General features: G+C 38.3%; 1 protein-coding gene across 8 annotated transcripts in view; it reads left to right on the top strand.

The window, feature by feature from the left end:
- The first annotated feature begins 1,818 nt into the window (after nt 1-1,818).
- Nucleotides 1,819-22,315, top strand: part of LOC123772569 (centrosomal protein of 192 kDa) — a 63,110-nt gene continuing 42,613 nt past the window's right edge. The window contains exons 1-13 of one of the 8 annotated variants that reach the window (XM_069324252.1): nt 1,849-1,987; nt 2,410-2,459; nt 3,675-3,842; nt 4,263-4,404; nt 7,221-7,353; nt 7,459-7,569; nt 7,864-7,992; nt 10,982-11,086; nt 13,670-13,866; nt 16,787-16,941; nt 17,714-17,929; nt 18,841-18,967; nt 21,749-21,857. In XM_069324252.1, coding sequence (XP_069180353.1) covers nt 3,694-3,842; nt 4,263-4,404; nt 7,221-7,353; nt 7,459-7,569; nt 7,864-7,992; nt 10,982-11,086; nt 13,670-13,866; nt 16,787-16,941; nt 17,714-17,929; nt 18,841-18,967; nt 21,749-21,857 — 1,573 coding nt within the window. In that variant the 5' untranslated portion in view covers nt 1,849-1,987; nt 2,410-2,459; nt 3,675-3,693. Of the gene's footprint in view, nt 1,988-2,409; nt 2,460-3,674; nt 3,843-4,262; nt 4,405-7,220; nt 7,354-7,458; nt 7,570-7,863; nt 7,993-10,981; nt 11,087-13,669; nt 13,867-16,786; nt 16,942-17,713; nt 17,930-18,840; nt 18,968-21,748; nt 21,858-22,315 lie in introns of all 8 variants that reach the window. The other 7 variants (XM_045765823.2, XM_069324255.1, XM_069324253.1 and 4 more) reach the window with 7 other exon arrangements.

Here is a 22,315-nt window from a genome sequence, read left to right as displayed (position 1 = left end):
CTTGGCCCTCTCCTCTTTCTCATCTACATTAATGACCTTCCAAATGCCTCCCAACACCTCAAACCAATTCTATTTGCTGACGACACAACCTTCATTTACTCCAGTCCTGACCCTCTTGCTCTAAATGCCACAGTAAATACTGAGCTAAATAAAGTCCATCTTTGGCTAACTGCCAACAAACTCACCCTTAACATTGACAAAACCTTCTATATTCTGTTTGGCAATAAATCCTCTAGTCTTATAAATCTCAAAATAAACAATACCCAAATTTGTAACAAATTAGATGGCAAATTCCTTGGCATTCTCATTGACCACAAGCTGAATTTCCAGGGACACATTCTAAATATATCAAAAAAAGTTTCAAAAACTGTGGGCATTCTTTCTAAGATCAGATATTATGTACCACGCCCTGCTCTGGTGACTCTCTATTACTCCCTTATCTATCCTTATCTCAACTATGGTATTTGTGCTTGGGGTTCTACTACCCAAAATCACTTACGTCCTCTAATTACCCAACACAAAGCCGCTATTAGAACAATATCCAACTCTGGCCCCAGACATCACTCGGTACCCCTACTCAAATCTCTTAATATGTTAGATATTAAGTCACTGCACATTCTCTCATGTGTATTATACATATATAAAACGCTAAACTATAATGCCAATCCTGATCTTAAAAGCTTCATAGAAGGTTGTAACAGAACCCATGAGCACCTCACCAGAAATAAATACAGTTTTGATATTCCTAGAGTACGACTTAATCAAACTAGAAATGCTCTGCAAATCAAGGGGCCCAGAATGTGGAATGACCTTCCCAACCATGTTAAAGACTGTACCTCTCTCAACCAGTTTAAGATAAAAACTAAACACTACCTAATAAATTCCCTGTAATCTACCTCACTCCTCTATTGTCAACCCATGTCTGTTATTTTCTTTTCATTTTCTTTTTTTTTTCTTTTTTTTAATCAACACTGTTTGTCAACCTATTGTATTTGTGCTGCTTTTTCAGTCATGTTCCCCCTTTTTTTTTTATCTTTATTTGTATTTGTTCTCAACATCTTTTATTCTTTATGCTCAATTAGTATTAAGTTCTAGTTATTAATGTTTTTCTTGCCCGAAACGCATTGCGTAATAGTGGCTTTAGGCATTGTATGTACTAGCTCTATCTATATATCAATCCATTAATGTAACATCACTTGTATGTATATACCTTACCTGAATAAACATCTGAATCTGAATCTGAATAACAATTAAGTTAATTAAGCTAGCGAAACGAGTACGAGGGAATGACACGAGACAATATCAATCAAACTAAACTTTGCCCCGTATGTACCAGTGTGATACAACATTGATTTACAGCAGTTAGTTTAGTCCATTTATTATGCACCCCATACCCATCTTGTGGGCGGTAGTGGAAAGGGTTATAGAGGCACATAAGTAACCCTTTCCACTACCGCCCACAAGATGGGTATGGGGTGCATAATAAATGGACTAAACTAACAGCATTTACAGCAGATTTACAGTCATATTTTATTTTCCTCCCAATTTCCTGGAGAATTTAAATGGTCGCCCGCCAGCTGATCACTATTTTGTAAACAAACGGACTCTGAGCCTGACCGCCCTCGGGGTTGACAAATACCGCCAACACCCAACATTATTCTCCCCCAAAACTATTCCAATTCCGAATATAAAAACTGAAATATTAACCGGGAAAGACAAGTTTACGAGTTTATTACATGAGAGAAGGGTTAATAAGGTATAAGAGGGTGTTTGAGGCAGGTGTTGTGGGTGCGCCTGGCGACCCTCACCTGCTGGCCCGCCACCCAACTTCAACTGCCAACTGCTTCACAGGTGTCTGCCTCTCCGCTCATTACGGCTCACACCTTGGCTTTTACTGCTCTTCCGGCGAGACAAATTGCTACCGAGGGCTACTGCCGTGCCAGAGTACTGTGGGGGTGGGAGTTGCGAAGTGTTGGTCACCCAAGAGGTGAGAAATGTGTACTGTTTACAGCAGCCTGTCAGTCTGTTTTCTTCACATGTTGTCTCATTGTAATTCGTATGTTATTATATTTGGTTATCTTTTAATGTTATGTGGTTTTCATAACCTTTCTATGGCTTAAATTCAAAGGTGACGAGAGGGTTGGACTTGCTATGTAATGTAATGTTAAGTTCATAACTTCGTTTGCTTGATTGGTTTTGTAAAGTAATTTTGGGGCATAATGCGCATTGTTTTATCCATAAATTAATATTTTTAAGACAAATAAGTAATACCTGTACAGTTATACAGTATACTTTTGCATATCCATAACATAATTTCTATAACATGTAAGTTATGTGTTGAAAATTTGTATGTAAACTGTTTGCTTTACCAAGCAAACTGTATCTGAATTATTTAACCGTGTTTCCCAGATTCCTGACATACGTAGTGACTTTGGAGGGGAAAGGAAGTGTGCAGCTTGGTAAACTTCAGTGTTACGTATTTTGCGAAGATAATTTTGTACAGTAATCCTTCTTGAAACTTTTGTTTTACCTAATTTATCATTTATACTGTTTAGCAATCAATCTTTTTTTTTATTAGTTTTCCTACATGTTTTAAACTTCTGATGCATCAATATTAGGGTATAATGTGGAGTAGTACATGATGGGCTCATCACCTGCATAGGTGGTTAAATTGTTGGCTCTTGCCAGTAACTGATTGGGTGACTACAGGCAGCCTTGTCCTTTAACAAGGGGATGGGGGGGAGGGAGATCCTCGAAAAGCCTAATGGGTCATATTCCCAATAATGGGAAATAAATGATATTCAAATGCAGTGTGACATCTTTATATGATGGCTTTAATTTTGTCTGAATGTTTTGCATGCTAATGACTAAACAATTATGATTAGCTGTCTCTGTATTTTATATGTTTATGTAACTTTCTCGTGCTTAGTTAATTAAGAGAGTGAACAATACTTAAAAGAGCAACATTTTCCTAGGCGTGGTTTGAAAATTATCAAATGAAACTAGCCAACATTAGATTTGTGAATACTGTACATTAGATAGATACTTAACACAGTTGTATGGATATAAGGATAATGTATCTTGTACTGTATTATGAGTAGCATATTTGTTGTAACTTATTTATATAATGAAATAGCTCATGGACCTGTTACATCTAAAATTCTTATGATAGGCAAGTGTTCATTTTCAAATGAATTTCCTATTACTCCTGAGAGCCCTGATTGCAGTGGTCAGCAGTCGGTGGTCGCAACTGAAAGTCCCGGATTTGTTTCCTGCAGTAGGACAGTGATTTCAGCTGGGCTCTAGTTGTGGAGAGGGAGGGGTACCCAGGGAGAGACTAGTAGGGTAAGGCTTAAGATGAGCTATAGGAAGGGGGAAAGCTCTTAAGTCTGCTGTTAGATGTCTGTTGCTGTAGCTTCCTGGGGGTGTGAAAGAGGGTCTTTTGGGTTTTCATCACAAGTTTGGACTTTGTTTTTTTTTTCTCTTCTTCCTTCCTTCTGAAGTTGTTACTTGGGAAACTGTCTCAACATCGTGGATCTCAGAATGTTGAATTCTTTTCTTTCCATCCTATTTCAATTAGTGTATACTGTACTGTATATAATTTGTCATTCCTTTCTTTTAGATAAGCCGTACAGTGTATTTTCAAGTTTTGCTTAGAAATTTTATCTTTACAGGTGATGATTTTTTATTAAAATGTATGCTGATAGTCTCATTGAAAACAATGATTGTGACCAGTCAATAATTACTGGGCTGGGCTGTAACCCTAATTTAATCGATAATGATGGGATCCTTGACATTACTGCGCCTCAGGCCACATCTACGGTGGGGAACAAGAAGACAAGGTTAGTATTAAGAGTTTACCATTCTTTTTCACAAAACAATCCCTAACCTAAATTTTCATGATTTATATCAGTTGACTAGTTCAGCTTTACTGACATATTATTTGTCCTTGTATAGAGTAGGTTTAACAAAATACTTTATAGTTATCCATCTGTCAGTTTGCTTGACCTCTTACTTAAGCACGCCTCATTGTCATCTTTCTTTGTATCCAAGCTTTATTACTTAAGTGATTAATCTCTTGGCTGATTCATTTTTAGGAGATTACAGAATGTATATTGTAATATATGGCAATTATTAATTTAAATTATAATTTTATATTTTTAGGATATATTTTGTTATGAGCCATTAGATCAATTCCAAGTTTTGTGTTATGGCCGTTTGATTTTTGGTTAATCAATGTTCGATTTTCCAAAATACACTAGGAAAGATTTGGCAAGACAGTATCTTAATACACTGGAAGAGGCAAGTGAGAGGGAATCAGATGGATTACAGCAGATTAAGATAGCTGGTACTGTTGGTACGACGATGATGACTTCCGATCTGTTGAATGTGCATCCTCAGAAGGTAAGCCAATTTACTGGTATGTATAGAACAGTGGTCGCCAACCTTTCGGAGCTCACGGATGGTTATCTTGAGATGATTTTTGGGCTTTAGTGTCCCCGCGGCCCGGTCCTCGACCAGGCCTCCACTTCCAGGAAGCAGCCTGTGACAGCTGACTAACAACCAGGTACCTATTTTACTGCTAAGTAACAGGGGCATAGGGTGAAAGAAACTCTGCCCATTGTTTCTCGCCGGCGCCTGGGATCGAACCCGGGACCACAGGATCACAAGTCCAGCGTGCTGTCCGCTTGGCCGACCGGCTCCGACCGGATCACCAAGTTCATAATTTTAAATCCTACAGACCACTAATGTGAATTCTGCAATCCACCAATCAAGAAATGATAGTTGTTAAGTCAAACTATTTAATGCTTTTAAATATAACAGTTAAGGAAAATACTTGGTTACATAGAATTCACAAATAAAATTGTCTCATGGACCACTGGTTGGTGCCTACTGGTATAGAAGACCAAAATCAAGGCATTTTTATTAATTTTGTGAGGATATTGCATATGTATTGAAAGTATATGTATTGTGTTCATAGTGTAAGAAATACAAGTTTTGAGTGTTAATTTGATAATGGAAAAGTTGGTCAAGTAACTTAATATTAAGTCATTAGTGTTCTCAGGATATAAAACATCATAAATTAGACCAGTGAATATCACAGGGTCTACAGCAGATTAAGGGAGTGGTACTGTTGGCACGACGACAACAACATCCGATCTGCTGAATGTGTATTCTCAGCACATTGCTACTCGAGTACAACTCGAGGAGCAACTCCTCGAGTTGTATGGTATTGCATGTTTTGTGGGAAAGAGGTTCTTTCCATATACCATGCTCATAAGCTAAATTATATACACTGAGAATACTTATGCATATATTGTACTTGCATAATATATGTAATTCGTGATATATGTAATTCGTAATTCGTCATTATAAGAAAAAATCTTGAAATATTTAAAAATTAATTGAACAATTGGTTGAAATTAATTTGTATTACTGTACAGTAATGTTTTTTATTTATAGTTGTGTTTTATATATTTACAGGACTCGGTCATCTTTATGCTTTCCTCTGTATCTGCAACTTTTCTTTTTCTTGTGCTAAGCAATCCTAAAGATTCTTAGGGTTTCTCTTGTACCTGATTATTTAATTGGACTAACATCGAGTAGAAAAGATGTTTAGCAGCAGCATTAGTCAGGCTGATAAAGGTAGTATAAACAAATCTTACTTTTGCATGTCAGGAGGGATTTGGTGATTAAATTTGAGGGACTTTATTTTAGCCAGCTTGAATAAAAGGGTATTGGTACTGCTTCTGATGAAATATTTTATGGGCATATAAAAGTAAAAGTGACGTACATTGTGTGTGCAGATTTCCTTTCGACTCCTATGGTTTATATTTATTAGCTTAGGCTAATCATTTGCTTTCATTACTACTGTGCATGATAAATTTTTCTTATTATAGTACTTCTTTATACTTATTGTAGTACTTCTTTGCTTCTCTTATTTATTCCTCTATTGTAGTTTCTGCTTCTGTTTTATTCTCTCAAGCTCTTCCTTTTTTGCCTCCAGGCATTCCCTTTATAACCTTTGATATTCTTTATTTTAGGTCTTGTAGTAATACAAATTTGCTCTTATCCACTGCTTATCCAGTTTTCTAATTCTCTGTAATTATTTATCCAATTTTCTTCCATTTTTCTTTGCTGCCTCCTTATCCTCCCTGGACATATATTTTTTTGTCTGGTTAATTCCATCCATTCTGAAACTTCTCTTATCCTCCATTTTTGTTCATTTTCCCTAGTTGCCTTGAACTAGGGAAAAAAATGCAAACTAATTTGCACTTGCGCAAATTTTGGTGAGAATATCTGTACTCTTTCCTGTCTCTATCTCTTCACTTGCTCCTTTTTCTCCCTCTGGCTTTACAGATTGTAACGTTACCACAAATTGCTCACCTTACAACTCTTGCCTTGTGCATTTCATGACCTACTAGGTTCTCAGTCTCTCACTGCTGATTTTATGATCTACATATCTCTAAAATTTGTATTTAGATTGTGCTGTACAGGATATATCTGGTATTGTTTCATCGGTCGTCACATTTTCTACCCGTTTTATTCTTTCCTCTATTGCCTTTGTTACCTCTAATTATCATCCCTTCTTCCTCTGTATTTAGTCTGACCTGTATCCCATGGGTAATTTTCCTATCATTTAAGGTTTTTCCTCTTCCACTACTCAAGATTGCTAAGCAGAGCTCAACACTGGTGGTTGTAGCTCTTAGATTTCATTCAATCTTTAGTTGCTATGGCTTCTTTTTTTCTTCCCTTTCTTGTATTACTAATTTTTTTTGTAAAGCTACCTCTGTTTGCAGCCCTCCTGTATCCTCCTCTCTTGTATTGGCTTATAGACTTTCTGTAGATTCCTTTTTTATACTTGCTATACATCACCAGGTCATTCTGTTGCTTTGGTGCATCACTGAGGATTCCTCTCAATGCCCCTAACTTAGCGTATTGGTAAGCCTAGGGCAGTGTGGTGTTCCTTCATACTATCTCTTATTGCACTGTTATGTTATTCTGCATTTCAGCCTAGATAAGTCATTGGCTGGAATGATTTTTTTCAATGACCCACAAGCCCCTTAAATTGTTATACAGAAACACTGGTTCCTGTGGCATTGGTGGTTAAGAATGTCTTGTCAGTCAAGTGATCTTATGACTGCACAGTTGGGTAACGTACTTCTGGGAGTGGCAGAATAATTTTCTTAAGCTCAAAGTAAGTTTGTTTGTTTTTGTAGGCTGTTGATGGCAAATTGACAGCTACAGAAAGACAGTCTTCGAGCTCACATGAAGAACTGTCTAAAACGAGAGAATCTTCTGACCTTTGGCGTATGATGGATGTGCCCTTAATCAGAGTTGAAAGATTGAGTGGTAAGTTTACAAAACAGAATGGATTTCTTGTTATGAGGATAAGCTGAGAATTTATAACATTTAGACCTTGCTTTTCCTTGGCACTTTTAATTTTCTTTAAAACAGATTTGTCATCAAGCAGATTTTTAGTTGACCATACTAACCTCTCGACTGGGGAACTGACAAGAGCACCATCTGAATGGGGCCATCTGAGTCCACATGAGGCTAGAGAACCAGGTACTTACACTATTTACTTTCTGCCACTGTTTTTATTTTTACCTACAATTTTATTTGAGGAAAATTGTCACTGGTGTCAATTTTTTATTTTTTACTTGTCAGGTTCTCAAAAGTGTAACCTATTTCTTATTTATTACTTATTTTCAGTCTAGTGAACATAACCTTTAATGTATCATATTAATTTTCCCTGTTTGTCCCTTGAAAAGGGACAAAGAGAGTAGAGAGAGGCGATGGTGGTGATTTAATGTCATGATGTAAACATGGAGGATAATATTCATGTAATCATTATTTCAGTTACTACAGGCATGCTGAATGTGAAAGGTACTTCACCTGCCGTTATTCAAACAGATTTTATAACAGATTTCTTAGACCGCGATGACTCAGATCTTAGTGAAGGAGAAATTGAAGACTTTATTCCAGCTGGTAAGATGATGACAACATTAGGAAGTTTCACTATAGAATAAGTTAAAAGGTCATGTGATGAGGAGCTACCTGGAGATTTTTGGCATGGCAGTTTCCTTGGACTAGTCTCATTGGGAGCAAATCATCAGAGATAGATTCGCTAAGTACACATTAGATTTATCTGGTTTTTTAAATTTTCCCAAAGGTACAAAATAAAATGGGCTGTACACCACTCGGCGAAGGTGTCATTCTAAAAAGTCTTAGTACAAATTATAGGATATTTACTCGTATATACATCATAGGATACGTGTAAGAGGGTCCCTGAAGTACAGTCGGGTTCGTTCTCGACTCTCAATCGAGACTTCTGGGTTCGAATCCTGGGCGGCACAAAAATGGTTGGGCGCGTTTCCTTTCACCTCGTGCTCCAGTCCACCTAGCAGTAAATGGGTACCCAGGAGTTAGCTTGTGGGGTTGCATCTTGGTTGGGGTCAGTAATTTGACCAAGGGTGGGGGGGGTAACCTCGGTATAACCCTAACATTACTGTGTGTATAACCTGGCTTCCTGTCCCCGATACAATGAATTAAATTATATATCTTGTATGATTGCCTTCATTATATATACCTACTTCATCTTGCATCCCTGTATTCAAATACAGGGATGATTTAATAGCATTTTCTTAAATAATTTTTATTAGTGGTGTGGTTTTCTTATAATAATACCATACACCAGCTGTCCTATGGAATTTTAACTGGACTGCATGTACCTAGTTTAATTATTGTGTGTGTGGCTTAGCTGTGATCATTATACATTCATTAATACCTTTTTCTCAAAATTCATGGAGTGGGAAGCAGTTGAAGGGAAAAGAGTTATAGGTAATTAAATTTATAATTATTTGCCTTTATTATATCATGTAGAGCACATAGTATGATGAATTAACAAGCACCCCCACATGCCAGTAAGTTATCCACAAGCACCCCCACATGCCAGTAAGTTATCCACAAGCACCCCCACATGCCAGTAAGTTATCCACAAGCACCCCCACATGCCAGTAAGTTATCCACAAGCACCCCCACATGCCAGTAAGTTATCCACAAGCACCCCCACATGCCAGTAAGTTATCCACAAGCACCCCCACATGCCAGTAAGTTATCCACAAGCACCCCCCACATGCCAGTAAGTTATCCACAAGCACCCCCACATGCCAGTAAGTTATCCACAAGCACCCCCACATGCCAGTAAGTTATCCACAAGCACCCCCACATGCTAGTAAGTTATCCACAAGCACCCCCACATGCCAGTAAGTTATCCACAAGCACCCCCACATGCCAGTAAGTTATCCACAAGCACCCCCACATGCCAGTAAGTTATCCACAAGCACCCCCACATGCCAGTAAGTTATCCACAAGCACCCCCCACATGCCAGTAAGTTATCCACAAGCACCCCCCACATGCCAGTAAGTTATCCACAAGCACCCCCACATGCCAGTAAGTTATCCACAAGCACCCCCCACATGCCAGTAAGTTATCCACAAGCACCCCCCACATGCCAGTAAGTTATCCACAAGCACCCCATCAGTTTATGAGACCAGGTGTAATGTCCAAACACTACATGAACAAATCCACAAGGGCCGTGACGAGGATTCGAACCTGCGTCCAAGACCAAGTGTAATGCCCAAACATTACATGCTCTCAACTGCTGTCACCCAGCACTGTGTCCTATCATATCCCATGAGCTGTTCTCACTTATTACACCCTCCCTCACCTTCACCATATCCATTCATTTTTCTGGCCATCCTCTCTACTCTTGGCTTCACATTTATATGAAGGTACCTTAACCACTTAATCGTCATCCATTTGGTCAACGTTATCTTGGTTATCTTGAGATGATTTCGGGGCTTTTTAGTGTTCCCGCGGCCCGGTCCTCGACCAGGCCTACACCCCCAGGAAGCAGCCCGTGACAGCTGACTAACACCCAGGTACCTATTTTACTGCTAGGTAACAGGGGCATAGGGTGAAAGAAACTCTGCCCATTGTTTCTCGCCGGCGCCTGGGATTGAACACGGGATCACAAGTCCAGCGTGTTGTCCGCTCGGCCGACCGGCTCCCCTAACGTGCCCAAGCCATTTTGGCATGCTCTCAGTTCTTTGCTTTATTGATTTTTGGCAATTGTGGGTTTGGTCCTGCTGACAAGATGGAAATGTTTGGGTATTTTTTCTTTCACCTTTTTCCTCTGTTCATTTAGCAGTAAATTTAGACAACTAGTGAATGGAAAGGTGGGGGTCCAAGAGCTAAAGGCTTGATTGTGCAGGCACAAATAAGTGAATTCAAACGCACAATCTTAAATTGTTAATTTCTATTACTCTAATTCTTGAACTTTCGACCACACCATCGCTCTCTACCCATACGTAGAGGTTGACACTATTTCGTGCAACTCTGACTGTCCTGATTTTCTCTAACCAAGGCTATTATTGACCCAGCCGCTTTCTTTTCCTTACCCTCACTTTTCTTTGTACTAATTCCTCATTTAGCAATCGCTTCCCAGGTATTTAAACTGAACAACCTCTAGCACTCCCATTCACACAGTTTTCACACAGATCATTTACACTGGTAATATGTTTATTACTGCTTTTGAACTATTCAGTTGTAACTGCTTGCGTTGGTTAGTATTTCAATAAACTTGGTCATTGACAAGACCATCAGATATGGTTGGCATTACTTTTACTGCCCTTTCTAATATTGCTAATTTACACTTGTTGTTTGTGATGTATACGACTGGTATGGGAAGAATGCATAGGAATAATGTCAATAATATTCAGGTCCCATTGTGATTCTGGCATAATGATGAATTGCATAATGGCTGCAAATTTACATTATATTATGTACATTGAAAAATACGTCTGGGAATATGCTAAATAATAAAATTCTGCATGTAATTCTGACATTATGGAGAATCCCATAACAGGCTGCAAATTTGTTTTCTATATTATTCATTTCTTAACTATTTTTCAGGATTGGATGGGAAATATCTTGAGCAAAGTGTAGAGGTTGTGAGGAGTCATGATGAAGAGCCGTCTTATGCACACTCAACACTCTTACAAGCTAGTAGGTTAATTGGTAAAAAACTTCCTTCATGTTCTTATTTCTGTATTGTGAGTGATTTATGTATACATGGTGCAGCAGCTGATGTAGAGTTTTCTCAATTATTTTGCTCCTAGTAGCTCCAAAAAATTGTATTCATCATCTACAGGCCCCAGTCATAAGGATTCAAACTGGTTAAATTGTAGGAATTTTGTTTGTGTCCCTAGTTGTGAGGCTTTACAGATTAGTTTTTTCTGAGGATTCCATATAATATCTTGAATATCTTATTGTACATGAATTGAATTTTACAATGCTTGCTTATTTTCATGGAAGTAGGCTTATTAAAATTTGGCAGTGTAGGACAATGGTGACTTGTCTGCCTGTCCTCCTTGGCCCACCTGTCCACCTTGGCCCATCTTGGCCCACCTGTCCACCTTGGCCACCCCCTGTCTGTCTTTGCACCCCCACTGTCTATATTCCTCCCCCCTTTTCTATCTTTCTTGGGCCCTCCCACTCTGTCCTAAGTCAAGGTTAGAGATAGGCTGCTTCAGAATGCTGCCATTTTCTCACTCTTCGGCCCTTGTCTACAGTGGGTTGAAATTATACATATGATGAGCCAGAAGGAACAATTAACAATGTTTCCATCTGTCACCCCCCCTGACCTACCCTTATAACCTGCTTCCATCTGTCACCCCCTGACCTACCCTTATAACCTGCTTCCATCTGTCACCCCCTGACCTACCCTTATAACCTGCTTCCATCTGTCATCCCCCCTGATCTACCCTTATAACCTGCTTCCATCTGTCCCCCCCCCTGACCTGCCCTTATAACCTGCTTCCATCTGTCACCCCCTGACCTACCCTTATAACCTGCTTCCATCTGTCACCCCCTGACCTACCCCTATAACCTGCTTCCATCTGTCACCCCCTGACCTACCCTTATAACCTGCTTCCATCTGTCACCCCCCTGACCTACCCTTATAACCTGCTTCCATCTGTCACCCCCTGACCTACCCTTATAACCTGCTTCCATCTGTGACCCCCTGACCTACCCTTATAACCTGCTTCCATCTGTCACCCCCCTGACCTACCCTTATAACCTGCTTCCATCTGTCACCCCCTGACCTACCCTTATAACCTGCTTCCATCTGTCACCCCCTGACCTACCCTTATAACCTGCTTCCATCTGTCACCCCCCTGACCTACCCTTATAACCTGCTTCCATCTGTCACCCCCTGACCTACCCTTATAACCTGCTTCCATCTGTCACCCCCTGACCTACCCTTATAACCTGCTTCCATCTGTGACCCCCTGACCTACCCTTATAACCTGCTTCCATCTGTCACCCCCTGACCTACCCTTATAACCTGCTTCCATCTGTGACCCCCTGACCTACCCTTATAACCTGCTTCCATCTGTCACCCCCCTGACCTACCCTTATAACCTGCTTCCATCTGTCACCCCCTGACCTACCCTTATAACCTGCTTCCATCTGTCACCCCCTGACCTACCCTTATAACCTGCTTCCATCTGTCACCCCCTGACCTACCCTTATAACCTGCTCCATCTGTCACCCCCTGACCTACCCTTATTACATGTTTCCATATACCTCCCTCCCCATCCTCCCACCACCACTATAAAAATATGATCTTCGGCCTTTATGAAACAATATTCAGAAAATAAAGACTCTGAGTGAGAACAAATGGCTCTGTGGAGATGAGTTTTACTCTGAAGAAAAGGATAATTGTTTTGTTCAAGTGGAAATAGAGATGGTGTGGAATTTTCTTATGAATTGGTACTGTAGGGGAGTTTTTTTTTTTTTTTTTTTTTTTTTTTTTTTTATATATATATATATATATATATATATATATATATATATATATGTCGTACCTAATAGCCAGAACGCACTTCTCAGCCTACTATTCAAGGCCCGATTTGCCTAATAAGCCAAGTTTTCATGAATTAATGTTTTTTCGTCTACCTAACCTACCTAACCTAACCTAACCTAGCTTTTTTTGGCTACCTAACCTAACCTTACCTATAAATATAGGTTAGGTTAGGTTAGGTAGGGTTGGTTAGGTTCGGTCATATATCTACGTTAATTTTAACTCTAATAAAAAAAAATTGACCTCATACATAGAGAAAAGGGTTGCTTTATCATTTCATAAGAAAAAAATTATAGTAAATATATTAATTCAGGAAAACTTGGCTTATTAGGCAAATCGGGCCTTGAATAGTAGGCTGAGAAGTGAGTTCTGGCTACTAGGTACGACATATATATATATATATATATATATATATATATATATATATATATATATATATATATATATATATATATATATATATATATATATACCCTTTCCACTACTGCCCACAAGATGGGTATGGGGTCCATAATAAATGAACTAAACTAAAAAACTTGTATATAATGGAAAGTTGTGATAATAAATTATGTTTAATAATAAGGCTTTATGGACCTTTTTAATGTTCTCATTTATATAAGGGGACAGCTGAGGCAAAAGGGAGTTTCCAGTTTGAAACACATTTGATGGGAACATTTTGTTGAAAATCGCAAGTTGATGTGTGAAAATATTACGAGACTAAACTATTCTTTCAGAAGGCTGGCAGACTAGTGCAACAGCAAGTGAGGTTGAGGGACGGGTAGGTGGCCTGCCTTCGGCTCTTCTCCAACCTCAGCATTCACTGCTAGAAACGCAACACGCCAGAAGAGGGTCATCCTTCAATTGGGATAATAGTAATTTGCAGTCTGTGACATATGGAGGCTTTAATGAAGAGAGTTTTGTTAATAGTAAGGTAAGAATTACTGGTGTATTATGCATCTATTGTTAATCTTTATATTGTAGTATAAATTAGTGAACACTTTAAAAGCTTTATTGGCAGTATGAGAAAGCAGAAGATATGAAAGCATAATAAATAAAATTAAGATTAGAGGTGCCAGATTATTATGTTAAATTTGTAATTTTTTTCAAGTATTATACTAATAAAGCTTTCAAGAGGAATTTTTATGTGTACACGTGAAAGATAAATGCTTGTTTGAAAGGGTTAACAGTAACTTGTGACTGCAAATGCTACCTGCAGTGCCAAGAGAGAGGACGACTGATTTTTGGGGGTACGATAGTTCTTAGTTAGAGATTGGCAAGGTACAGCACCACGAAGCTAAAGAATAATATTGGATGATTTGAAGTTGGGGAAGTAGGAATAGACCCTGAGAATGTGATGACGATATAAGGTTCCCAAGAATAAATATTATTTGTTAGACTTAACTATAATTCATTGCAAACATCTTTTAAGTCTTAGAGTAGTATTGTATTTGGTGGAGTATGGGTTGCCGCCATTTGTAAACTGCAGGGGCCAGATTCACGAAGGAGTTACGCAAGTACTTACGAACGTGTACATCTTTCCTCAATCTTTGATGGCTTTGGTTACATTTATTAAACAGTTTACAAGCATGAAAACTTGCCAATCAACTAATGTTATTGTTATAAACAGCCTCCTGGTACTTCAGAGCTCATTAACTGTTTAATAATTGTAAACAGAGCAGCCAAAGATTGAGAAAAGATGTACAGGTTTGAAAGTGTTTGCGTAACTTCTTCGTGAATTTAACCCCAGGTCAGGGTTTGAACGTGCAAAAATACTTGGATCCTGATTGTAAGCTGCTCCCTAAAGTTAAGCGATTAGTTTGGTATTCAGATGAAATATTATAATTAACTACTGTACTAGATAGTATATTGATCTCATTCTCTAAGCTCCCCCATATTCTCTTATTCATTCACATTTGTCATCAAAGTCTATATTAAATAATAATTTGCCACGTTTGCTTGTACAAACTTAAATTTCACACACGTAGACATCCGCCAGCTCCGCTATCATGAAAAGCTCAGTCCCCCCCCATGATTCTGAGCTTACTTCAGTACTTATCATCCTCGTATCAGATATTGACAAGGACACAAATATAGTCCTGTATCATCATTAGAGGGTACAGCAAACCTCCAAACTGATGTAAATTAGGTCTTTGAATGTTCTCCAGAAAGTATGGCATTTAATGAAGATCTGTTCTATCTCTTGTATTTTGAAAAATTAAAATGTGAAAATGGAAACCTCTCATGAAATGCTGTCAGCTCACGTGTTAGGATGAGAATGCAATATAAAAGACGATGGGAGTATTGTCTTTTGACATAATTGGAATTAATAATGTTAAAAGACCTTACTTTTAAAGAACATGACAAAGTAGCTGTAACAATTGTAAAAAAAATAATAATAAATCAGTTGGATAACAAGAACCTTTCAGATGAGATACAAGACAAATGATGTGCTTTAATTAAGACAACTTTCTAGGGATGGAATATTGTTGCACAATAATAGCCCCATTCATAGCGGGAGAAATTGTTGACCTTGAGTACGTGCAAAAAATATTTTACTGCCAGAACCCACTCAATAAAATATCTAAATTATTGGGTTACATAAAATGTTTAAGTTTATTTTCTACCGAACAGGCTACCTTACCTTGCAAGTGAGGTACATAATTTGCACTTAGAAAATATTAGTGGAACTGGCTATAAATCTACACAGAAATAACTCTACATGACCAGGATGCAAGGCAGGAAGTGCAAAATAGCCCTGTTGAAAAACAGAGGCACAATAGATAGATTTCTGTTTCATCAAGGGGGGGGGGGGCCAGTACTTTTCGACACTTTCCAACACTTTCCCTATAATCATAAGGTTCATAACTAGTCAAGCTTTTATGGTGTTAAAAAGTACTTGATAAACACCTCAAAAAGGATACCTGATCCCAAACTGTGATTCATACATGTGAGCTGTTGTGTCCAACAGCCCGGTTGGCCAGGCCACCAACCTGGAGGCCTGGTCAGAGACAGGGTCTTAGGGATGTTCATTTTAAGGCAAAGGTAAACACTTGTTGAATAAAAAATAAATGAACTGAGAAAATCAGTAGGAGCCACGAGGGGGATTAGAACCCACACACTTCGTACTCCCAAGCCCTCATCCCAGATCACTACCACCACGACATAGTAAAAGCAATGTAACCTGGGATTCAGCCAAATCTTCTAGGGGGTCCTGAGGCTTCCATTGAAGCCTAATCAGGGATTTCATGCATTGCCCCTATGCACTCTGGCTGTGGTTCAGTTCTCCCTTCAATGCTTCTCTTCCTCCTAATGGCTTCTACCGATTTTCTCATTGATACATCAGGGTAATGTGATTTCAATGTGCATTTCACTGTGCATTTTTCATTGTGGAATGGAGTGTAGCTTGTGAAGTCTCTTTCTGGCCAAAGTAATGTAGAAGATTGTGTTATATCCATAGCCTATCTCCTTAATTTGTTTGTAGAGCTGAGTTGAGATTGTTAACCTATCTCAAAGGCTGGTTAAGTACCTTTTGACACCAGAGGAATGACTTCTTATTAAATGAATAATTCAGGTACTTAATACCATAGTGGGAAACTAGCACCATCATATGCAAAAAATATCCACAACATATTGCAGCTACTTCATAGACTGTGTCAAGTACTCTGCAATAGAGTACATGTGCCATAGATAGCACAAATGGAAATTAAAAAGATTAACAATTAAATGATCTTTTATTGATTATGACTAGTTTACATCATAAACTCTAAGTTGATCAGTTAATCACGGCTAGATGATAATGATCGTATGTGATTACAAATAAATTTTAATCTGCAAATTTTTTCCATCAACAGGTTCAATTTGATGTACGTCAAATTTCGGCCAATTCAACAGCTTTACGTAGTGGTTTGGAAGAATCTAAACTCTTGTCTACGTCATGTAATTCGCTGGGGTCTATTGGTACAGATGTGAAGGATGCCAATGAGAATGATGTACATAATGAGTCAAGGTAAATAAATGAGACACGAACCCATGACATGAACAAACCACCAGGATTGTTTACCTTGCTAATTAATTGTTTTGGCTCCCCACCTTTCTGGTGCCCCTTTTCTTGGTTTTGGTGATCTATGATCGTCTGCTTCTTGTACCCCTGAAGAGGGGGCCCAGGTTTTGGCCACAGGTCCATTACAGTGGGCTTACAATGACTTGCAAGGGCTTGGTGTGTATTGAATTGGGTGTAGCTATCCAAGTAGAAGTCAAGTAACCACCAAGGACCCATCAGAAAGTGGCATTTCATTGCATTCAATGCTATTTTTGTTTTAGTAATGGCACTGTCCTTTTCCCTGCAAACACTCCCTCGTTCCCATACACCCTCTTTTCCCTAGACACTCCCCGATCACACCTCACATACTCCCTGACACACACTTCCTCCACTTCACCCCTGCACCGTCTAACTTACCCCCCCACCCTCTAACATACCCCCCCACCCTCTAACATACCCCACCCTCTAACATAATCCCCCACCCTCTAACATAATCCCCCACCCTCTAACCCCCTTATTCTCGTACACACCTCACCCTCTAATCCCCCCCCCCCCCCCACACTACCTTCCCATCCTGTGTAATATACAAGTAAACATTGAGCACTGGAGATGAACATGAATTTAATTGATTGGCTGTTTTATAGTCCAGCTCTGGTTTGTCATGGAAAGGTTATTGCTCATTAAACTAAATGAAATGTATATTATATGTACAAACTACTAATATTCCTGTTTGTTGCAGTGAAGAGGCACATTATGAGTGGTTTCAAGATCACCAGAATGACCTGGCTAGCATACTTGATGGAGAGTCATTCCATGACCCTAATCTAGATTTCTTTGAGGAAGAAGAAAAGGAAACTCATAAAGAATACAAGTTTCTTGAAGCAGAAAACTACAATGATAAACTTGACTATTCATGCTTCTCTGGCATTTATGGACAAGCAGAAATTACAGTAAGGTAGGTAGCTATTTACAGTTTGTATATTGATGTGCAATTTTTTATGAATTGATCTTTGTTAAAAGCATAATTTCTTATGTTCTTGACCAAACCTTTGTTTGAGCCATCCCACTCAATTGTTCTGTCAGGCAGGTGAACATTACACCAAGCAGTAGGGAAAATTTCACAGTCTTTTGCTGGGTCATATTGATAATAAAGTCAAGGCTAGAAATGCCACCTTAGCATGCAGTCAGATAGCACATTCATATAAAGTCTTTTAAACAACTACTGGACATTACAAGGACTGTAAAGCAGTGCCCTTTGCTGACTGAGCCGCCAAGTCATCATTGACTACTACCAGCCTGGATTCCACCTAGCAGTACAACTTACTGTACTGCCAGTACAACTTAGAACCAGGTAAAACCTGAGGGGTTTGGGTTGAGCCTAGTGGACCTAACTCTCACAAGTCAAGCCTGGCCTCAGGCTGGGCTTGGGGAGTAGAAGAACTCTCAGAACCCCATCAAGCAGGTACTCTGTTGTAGTGGTGTTTCTGCCTCTTGTGATTGGGGATGGTGATTTAGATCTTTCTGTAATTAGCAAAGGTATTGCTCGAGTCCTTGTGATGACCAAGCGCTTGGAAGTTTAATATATAGTAAATGCACCTCCAGGCTGTATTGTGGGAAAGATTAAGTCTTCTGCATTATCTTCCACGTACTAGTACGACCCAAAAGGGACTGTTTGAAACGTTTCCTTGGCATAATGCCGATCTGCCCTGACTGTGCGAGATCCTAACATGGGAGTAATAGGATTGTTTCATAGGATGGAACCTGATGTACTGCTCAAAAAATTGCTATTCATTGATTTCTAAGCCTCATTTGTTATAAAGATTTACACTGAACTAACTTTTTAATGCTGTTTTATTTTATTTAAAGGCCTTCTTGGATTTCAAGTACAGAACAAAACTTGGTTGGTCCAGGGAACAAGATGCGGATAGATGATTATTTAAAGTCACGGAGTGAAGCTTTAGGGTCCCTGGAAAACACAAAGAATGGAGAACGGGTGAGATACTTTATTTCCTCTTGTGTAAGCTTACAAAATGTGCTTGTTTCCAACAGTGATTTTGTGATAGCATATTGGGCTTGTGCTATGCAAGAAACAGTTAGCATTATACATTAATCCCTCAACTGCGCCGGCCAACAAATGTCGTTTTGAGAATTGTCCGTTTTTGTTTTTAATTAGGCTATATTTTAATGTTTTTTAATGTTTTCATCGCTGTGTTTTGAAATGAAAATAGTTTGGAAACATTTGGCATTAACTTTACCTGAACATTTATAAAAACAACAAAAATATGTCCTTAACAATTGCACTTTTGAAGTTTTAGCCAATAACAGGTGTGCAGTGCAGGGGATAAAAAATGAACAATCTATTTTTTTTATAATCTGGCATTGCAGTATCGCAACCAGTCCTCACGTTTAGAAAGTTCTCTGTGTAACTATGTGGACCATTATGCATATATTGGCATACTAGACATTTAGCATAATTTAGTACTATTCACTTACAGAGTTTGGAAAAAATAAAGCTAGAAATTAAACCTAAATATTCCTAGGTCTATATTAGGCCTCATAGTGTATATTATGCCTATGATAGATAGGTTAGGTTTTATTAGCAGCATAGATACAAAACCTTTTCTGGTTTGTCCAAATTCAATAGTACCAAATTCTACTTTCTAGTTGTTAGGTCAATACGGTACATGTACGACGGTCCACATCGTTACTATAAGAACTATCTAAACAGGAGAATAGGCTGAATATCGAGATCATTACCATGTCACGAAAACAGTGTTTGTGTGTAAGAGAATTGCATGTGGAATTTAAAATTGCAAATATTTTATTTTTTTTTGTCAGTGGTTAACTCATTGGATGGTGGTGTTTAAGGTTAGTTGCATGCCTCATCTTCACTGCTTCATTTTTTGAATGTAATAAATATGGAAGTTTATTTGATTTACAGAATATCCAACCCATCCTCCAATTTAGATAGTACTTTTTGTAACTACAGTATGTGGACCATTATACATGTGTTGACATACATGACAATTAGTAGAATTTGGCACTATTCATTTCATAACCAGGACAAAATAAAGCTAAAACCCAAACTTAAATACTCCTAGGCCTAGTATAGTGTGCACACACATCAGGCCTCAGATAGCATTTATTAAGCCTATCATGTTGAGGTTAAGTTTTATGAGCAACATAAATACAAAACCTTTTCTGGTTTGTTCAAATTTAATTGTACCAAATTCTACTTTGTTTATTACATCAATATATGTTTGATGATCCACATTGCTGCTATAAGTACTATCTAAACAGCAAGATGGGCTGGAATATCACATGTGAGATCATGAGACACTCCCCCCCCCCCCCACCCCCGGAAAAAAAAACAGTACTGTATGCTGGCTATCTTGGGGTTATCTTGAGATGATTTTGGGGCTTAGTGTCCTCGCGGCCCGGTCCTCGACCAGGCCTCCTTTTTGTTACACACCCCCAGGAAGCAGCCCATAGCAGCTGTCTAACTCCCAGTACCTATTTACTGCTAGGTAAATAGGTACCTGGGAGGTATAAATAGGTACCCTTTACCCAACAGCAAAGCCTAAAGTCAGCAAAAGTTACCCGTGAGTGCACAAAATCAGTAAAAATGTGTATACTCGTTTCAGTTTTCTCACCTTAATCCTTGTGCTACGTCGTTCGTTTTGGTATCATTGTGTTCCCAATTAAATTCCCTACAGGTGTCTATGCATATAATGTACAAAAGCCCAGCGTGACTCCCCACAGGAAAGCCTAAAGTTACCCGTAAACGAGCACCAATTGGCACACCGCAACCTAATGTGTATACTTGTTCAGTTTGATGACATCAATTTTCATGTTACGTCTTTCATTTTAGTATCAAATTGTTCACAATAAAAAGGCGCGTATTTTAAAACTAGTCCCATAATAATAGAGCAATAACTGGACTTTTAACAAATATTTTAATTCTGGAAGCTCATCCTCACAAAATTATTTATCTTTCCAGTATTCTGACATAAATGTTTGTGTTACACCTTTCATTTTGATATCAAATTGTTCGCAATGTAAAGGCGCGCATTTTAAAACTAGTCCCAACATAATAGCAAAATAAATAGAATTTTAACAAATATTTTAAAATTTTGACCAAAAATGTATTTATAATCTTTCAAGTGTTCTGACATCAAGTTTCATGTTACATCTTTCATTTTGGTATCAAATTGTGCGCACTCTAAAGGCGCTTATTTTGAAACTATCCCGAGGTCAATCAGATAAAAAATGAATTTAATAAAAATATTTTTGGAGGACGCGAGTCCTGTCCTTGGCTAGGACTCTAGAGAAAAAAAGTGGACGTGATCGGTGTCCAAAGCGAGCGATAGTGTTACTCCGATATATATTCAATATTTATTTTCCTTCAGTCAAAGCATATTCATCTTGATACTTGTATTTTTACCTCCTTCCAGTTATTTTTTATATCTTTCATATCTGCAAATGATGCCAGTAACATTTTGCATGCAAGAGATTTAGTTTTGATTAAACCCTTAATGGCAAAATTTCATCTTTATTGAAGTGTACTCTTAAGTATTTTTCTACATTGTTGTCAGCACTGTGTGTTCTTTTTCAACAATTCTCCATGTCTGTGTCGCACACTTGTTCTTTCTAATTAGATATTGCAGTATTTTTCAACCTTGCTTCATATATTTGAAATTTAATTGTAAAATCTGTAGGTAGATTAATATACTGAATGTTAATAGGATGTAATTATTTTTCATGAACTGTGAAGCCATGTTTTGGAACAGCTGTTCATTCTCCCCCAATGGCAGGGAACCCTGTACAACTCGTAGATGTGTCGGCTGAGGACAGTAGTGTGTCACAGTTTTGTCCTCAACCAGGTAAGACAAGTTCTGTAACAAATCCTTATTAAATATCCTTAGTAGGGAATTCCTTATTTTTATCATGTGCAATTTTTTCTGCAAAAATATTTGAAGTTTTAACCGATAAGTATGGCTGCTATTGACCGATGCACTGCACAAAGTGCCTTTAGGCACTCTGAGAGTTGATATTTTTTTTTAATTAGGCTATATTTTAATGTTTTCATTACTCTTTGTATTTTGAAATGGAAATAATTGAGCTTGGAAACATTTTGACATAAACTTTACCTGAATATTTATAAAAACAACAAAAATATCTCCTTGACAATTGCACTAAGAAGTTTTTGAAGAAACCAGGTGTGCAGTGGTTAATATTAGGTAATGCAGTCAAATAACAACTACTGTATTGTTGTTATAAATAAGCAGTCCAACGCACAAATACAATATGAAATAAGTGACACTGTTTTGGTCTGTCCTGG

This window comes from Procambarus clarkii, chromosome 14 (genome assembly GCF_040958095.1).
Source record: "Procambarus clarkii isolate CNS0578487 chromosome 14, FALCON_Pclarkii_2.0, whole genome shotgun sequence".
NCBI classification, from domain to species: domain Eukaryota; kingdom Metazoa; phylum Arthropoda; class Malacostraca; order Decapoda; family Cambaridae; genus Procambarus; species Procambarus clarkii.
Note: the sequence above shows the minus strand (reverse complement) of the source record. Positions and strands in the feature narration are given on the sequence as shown.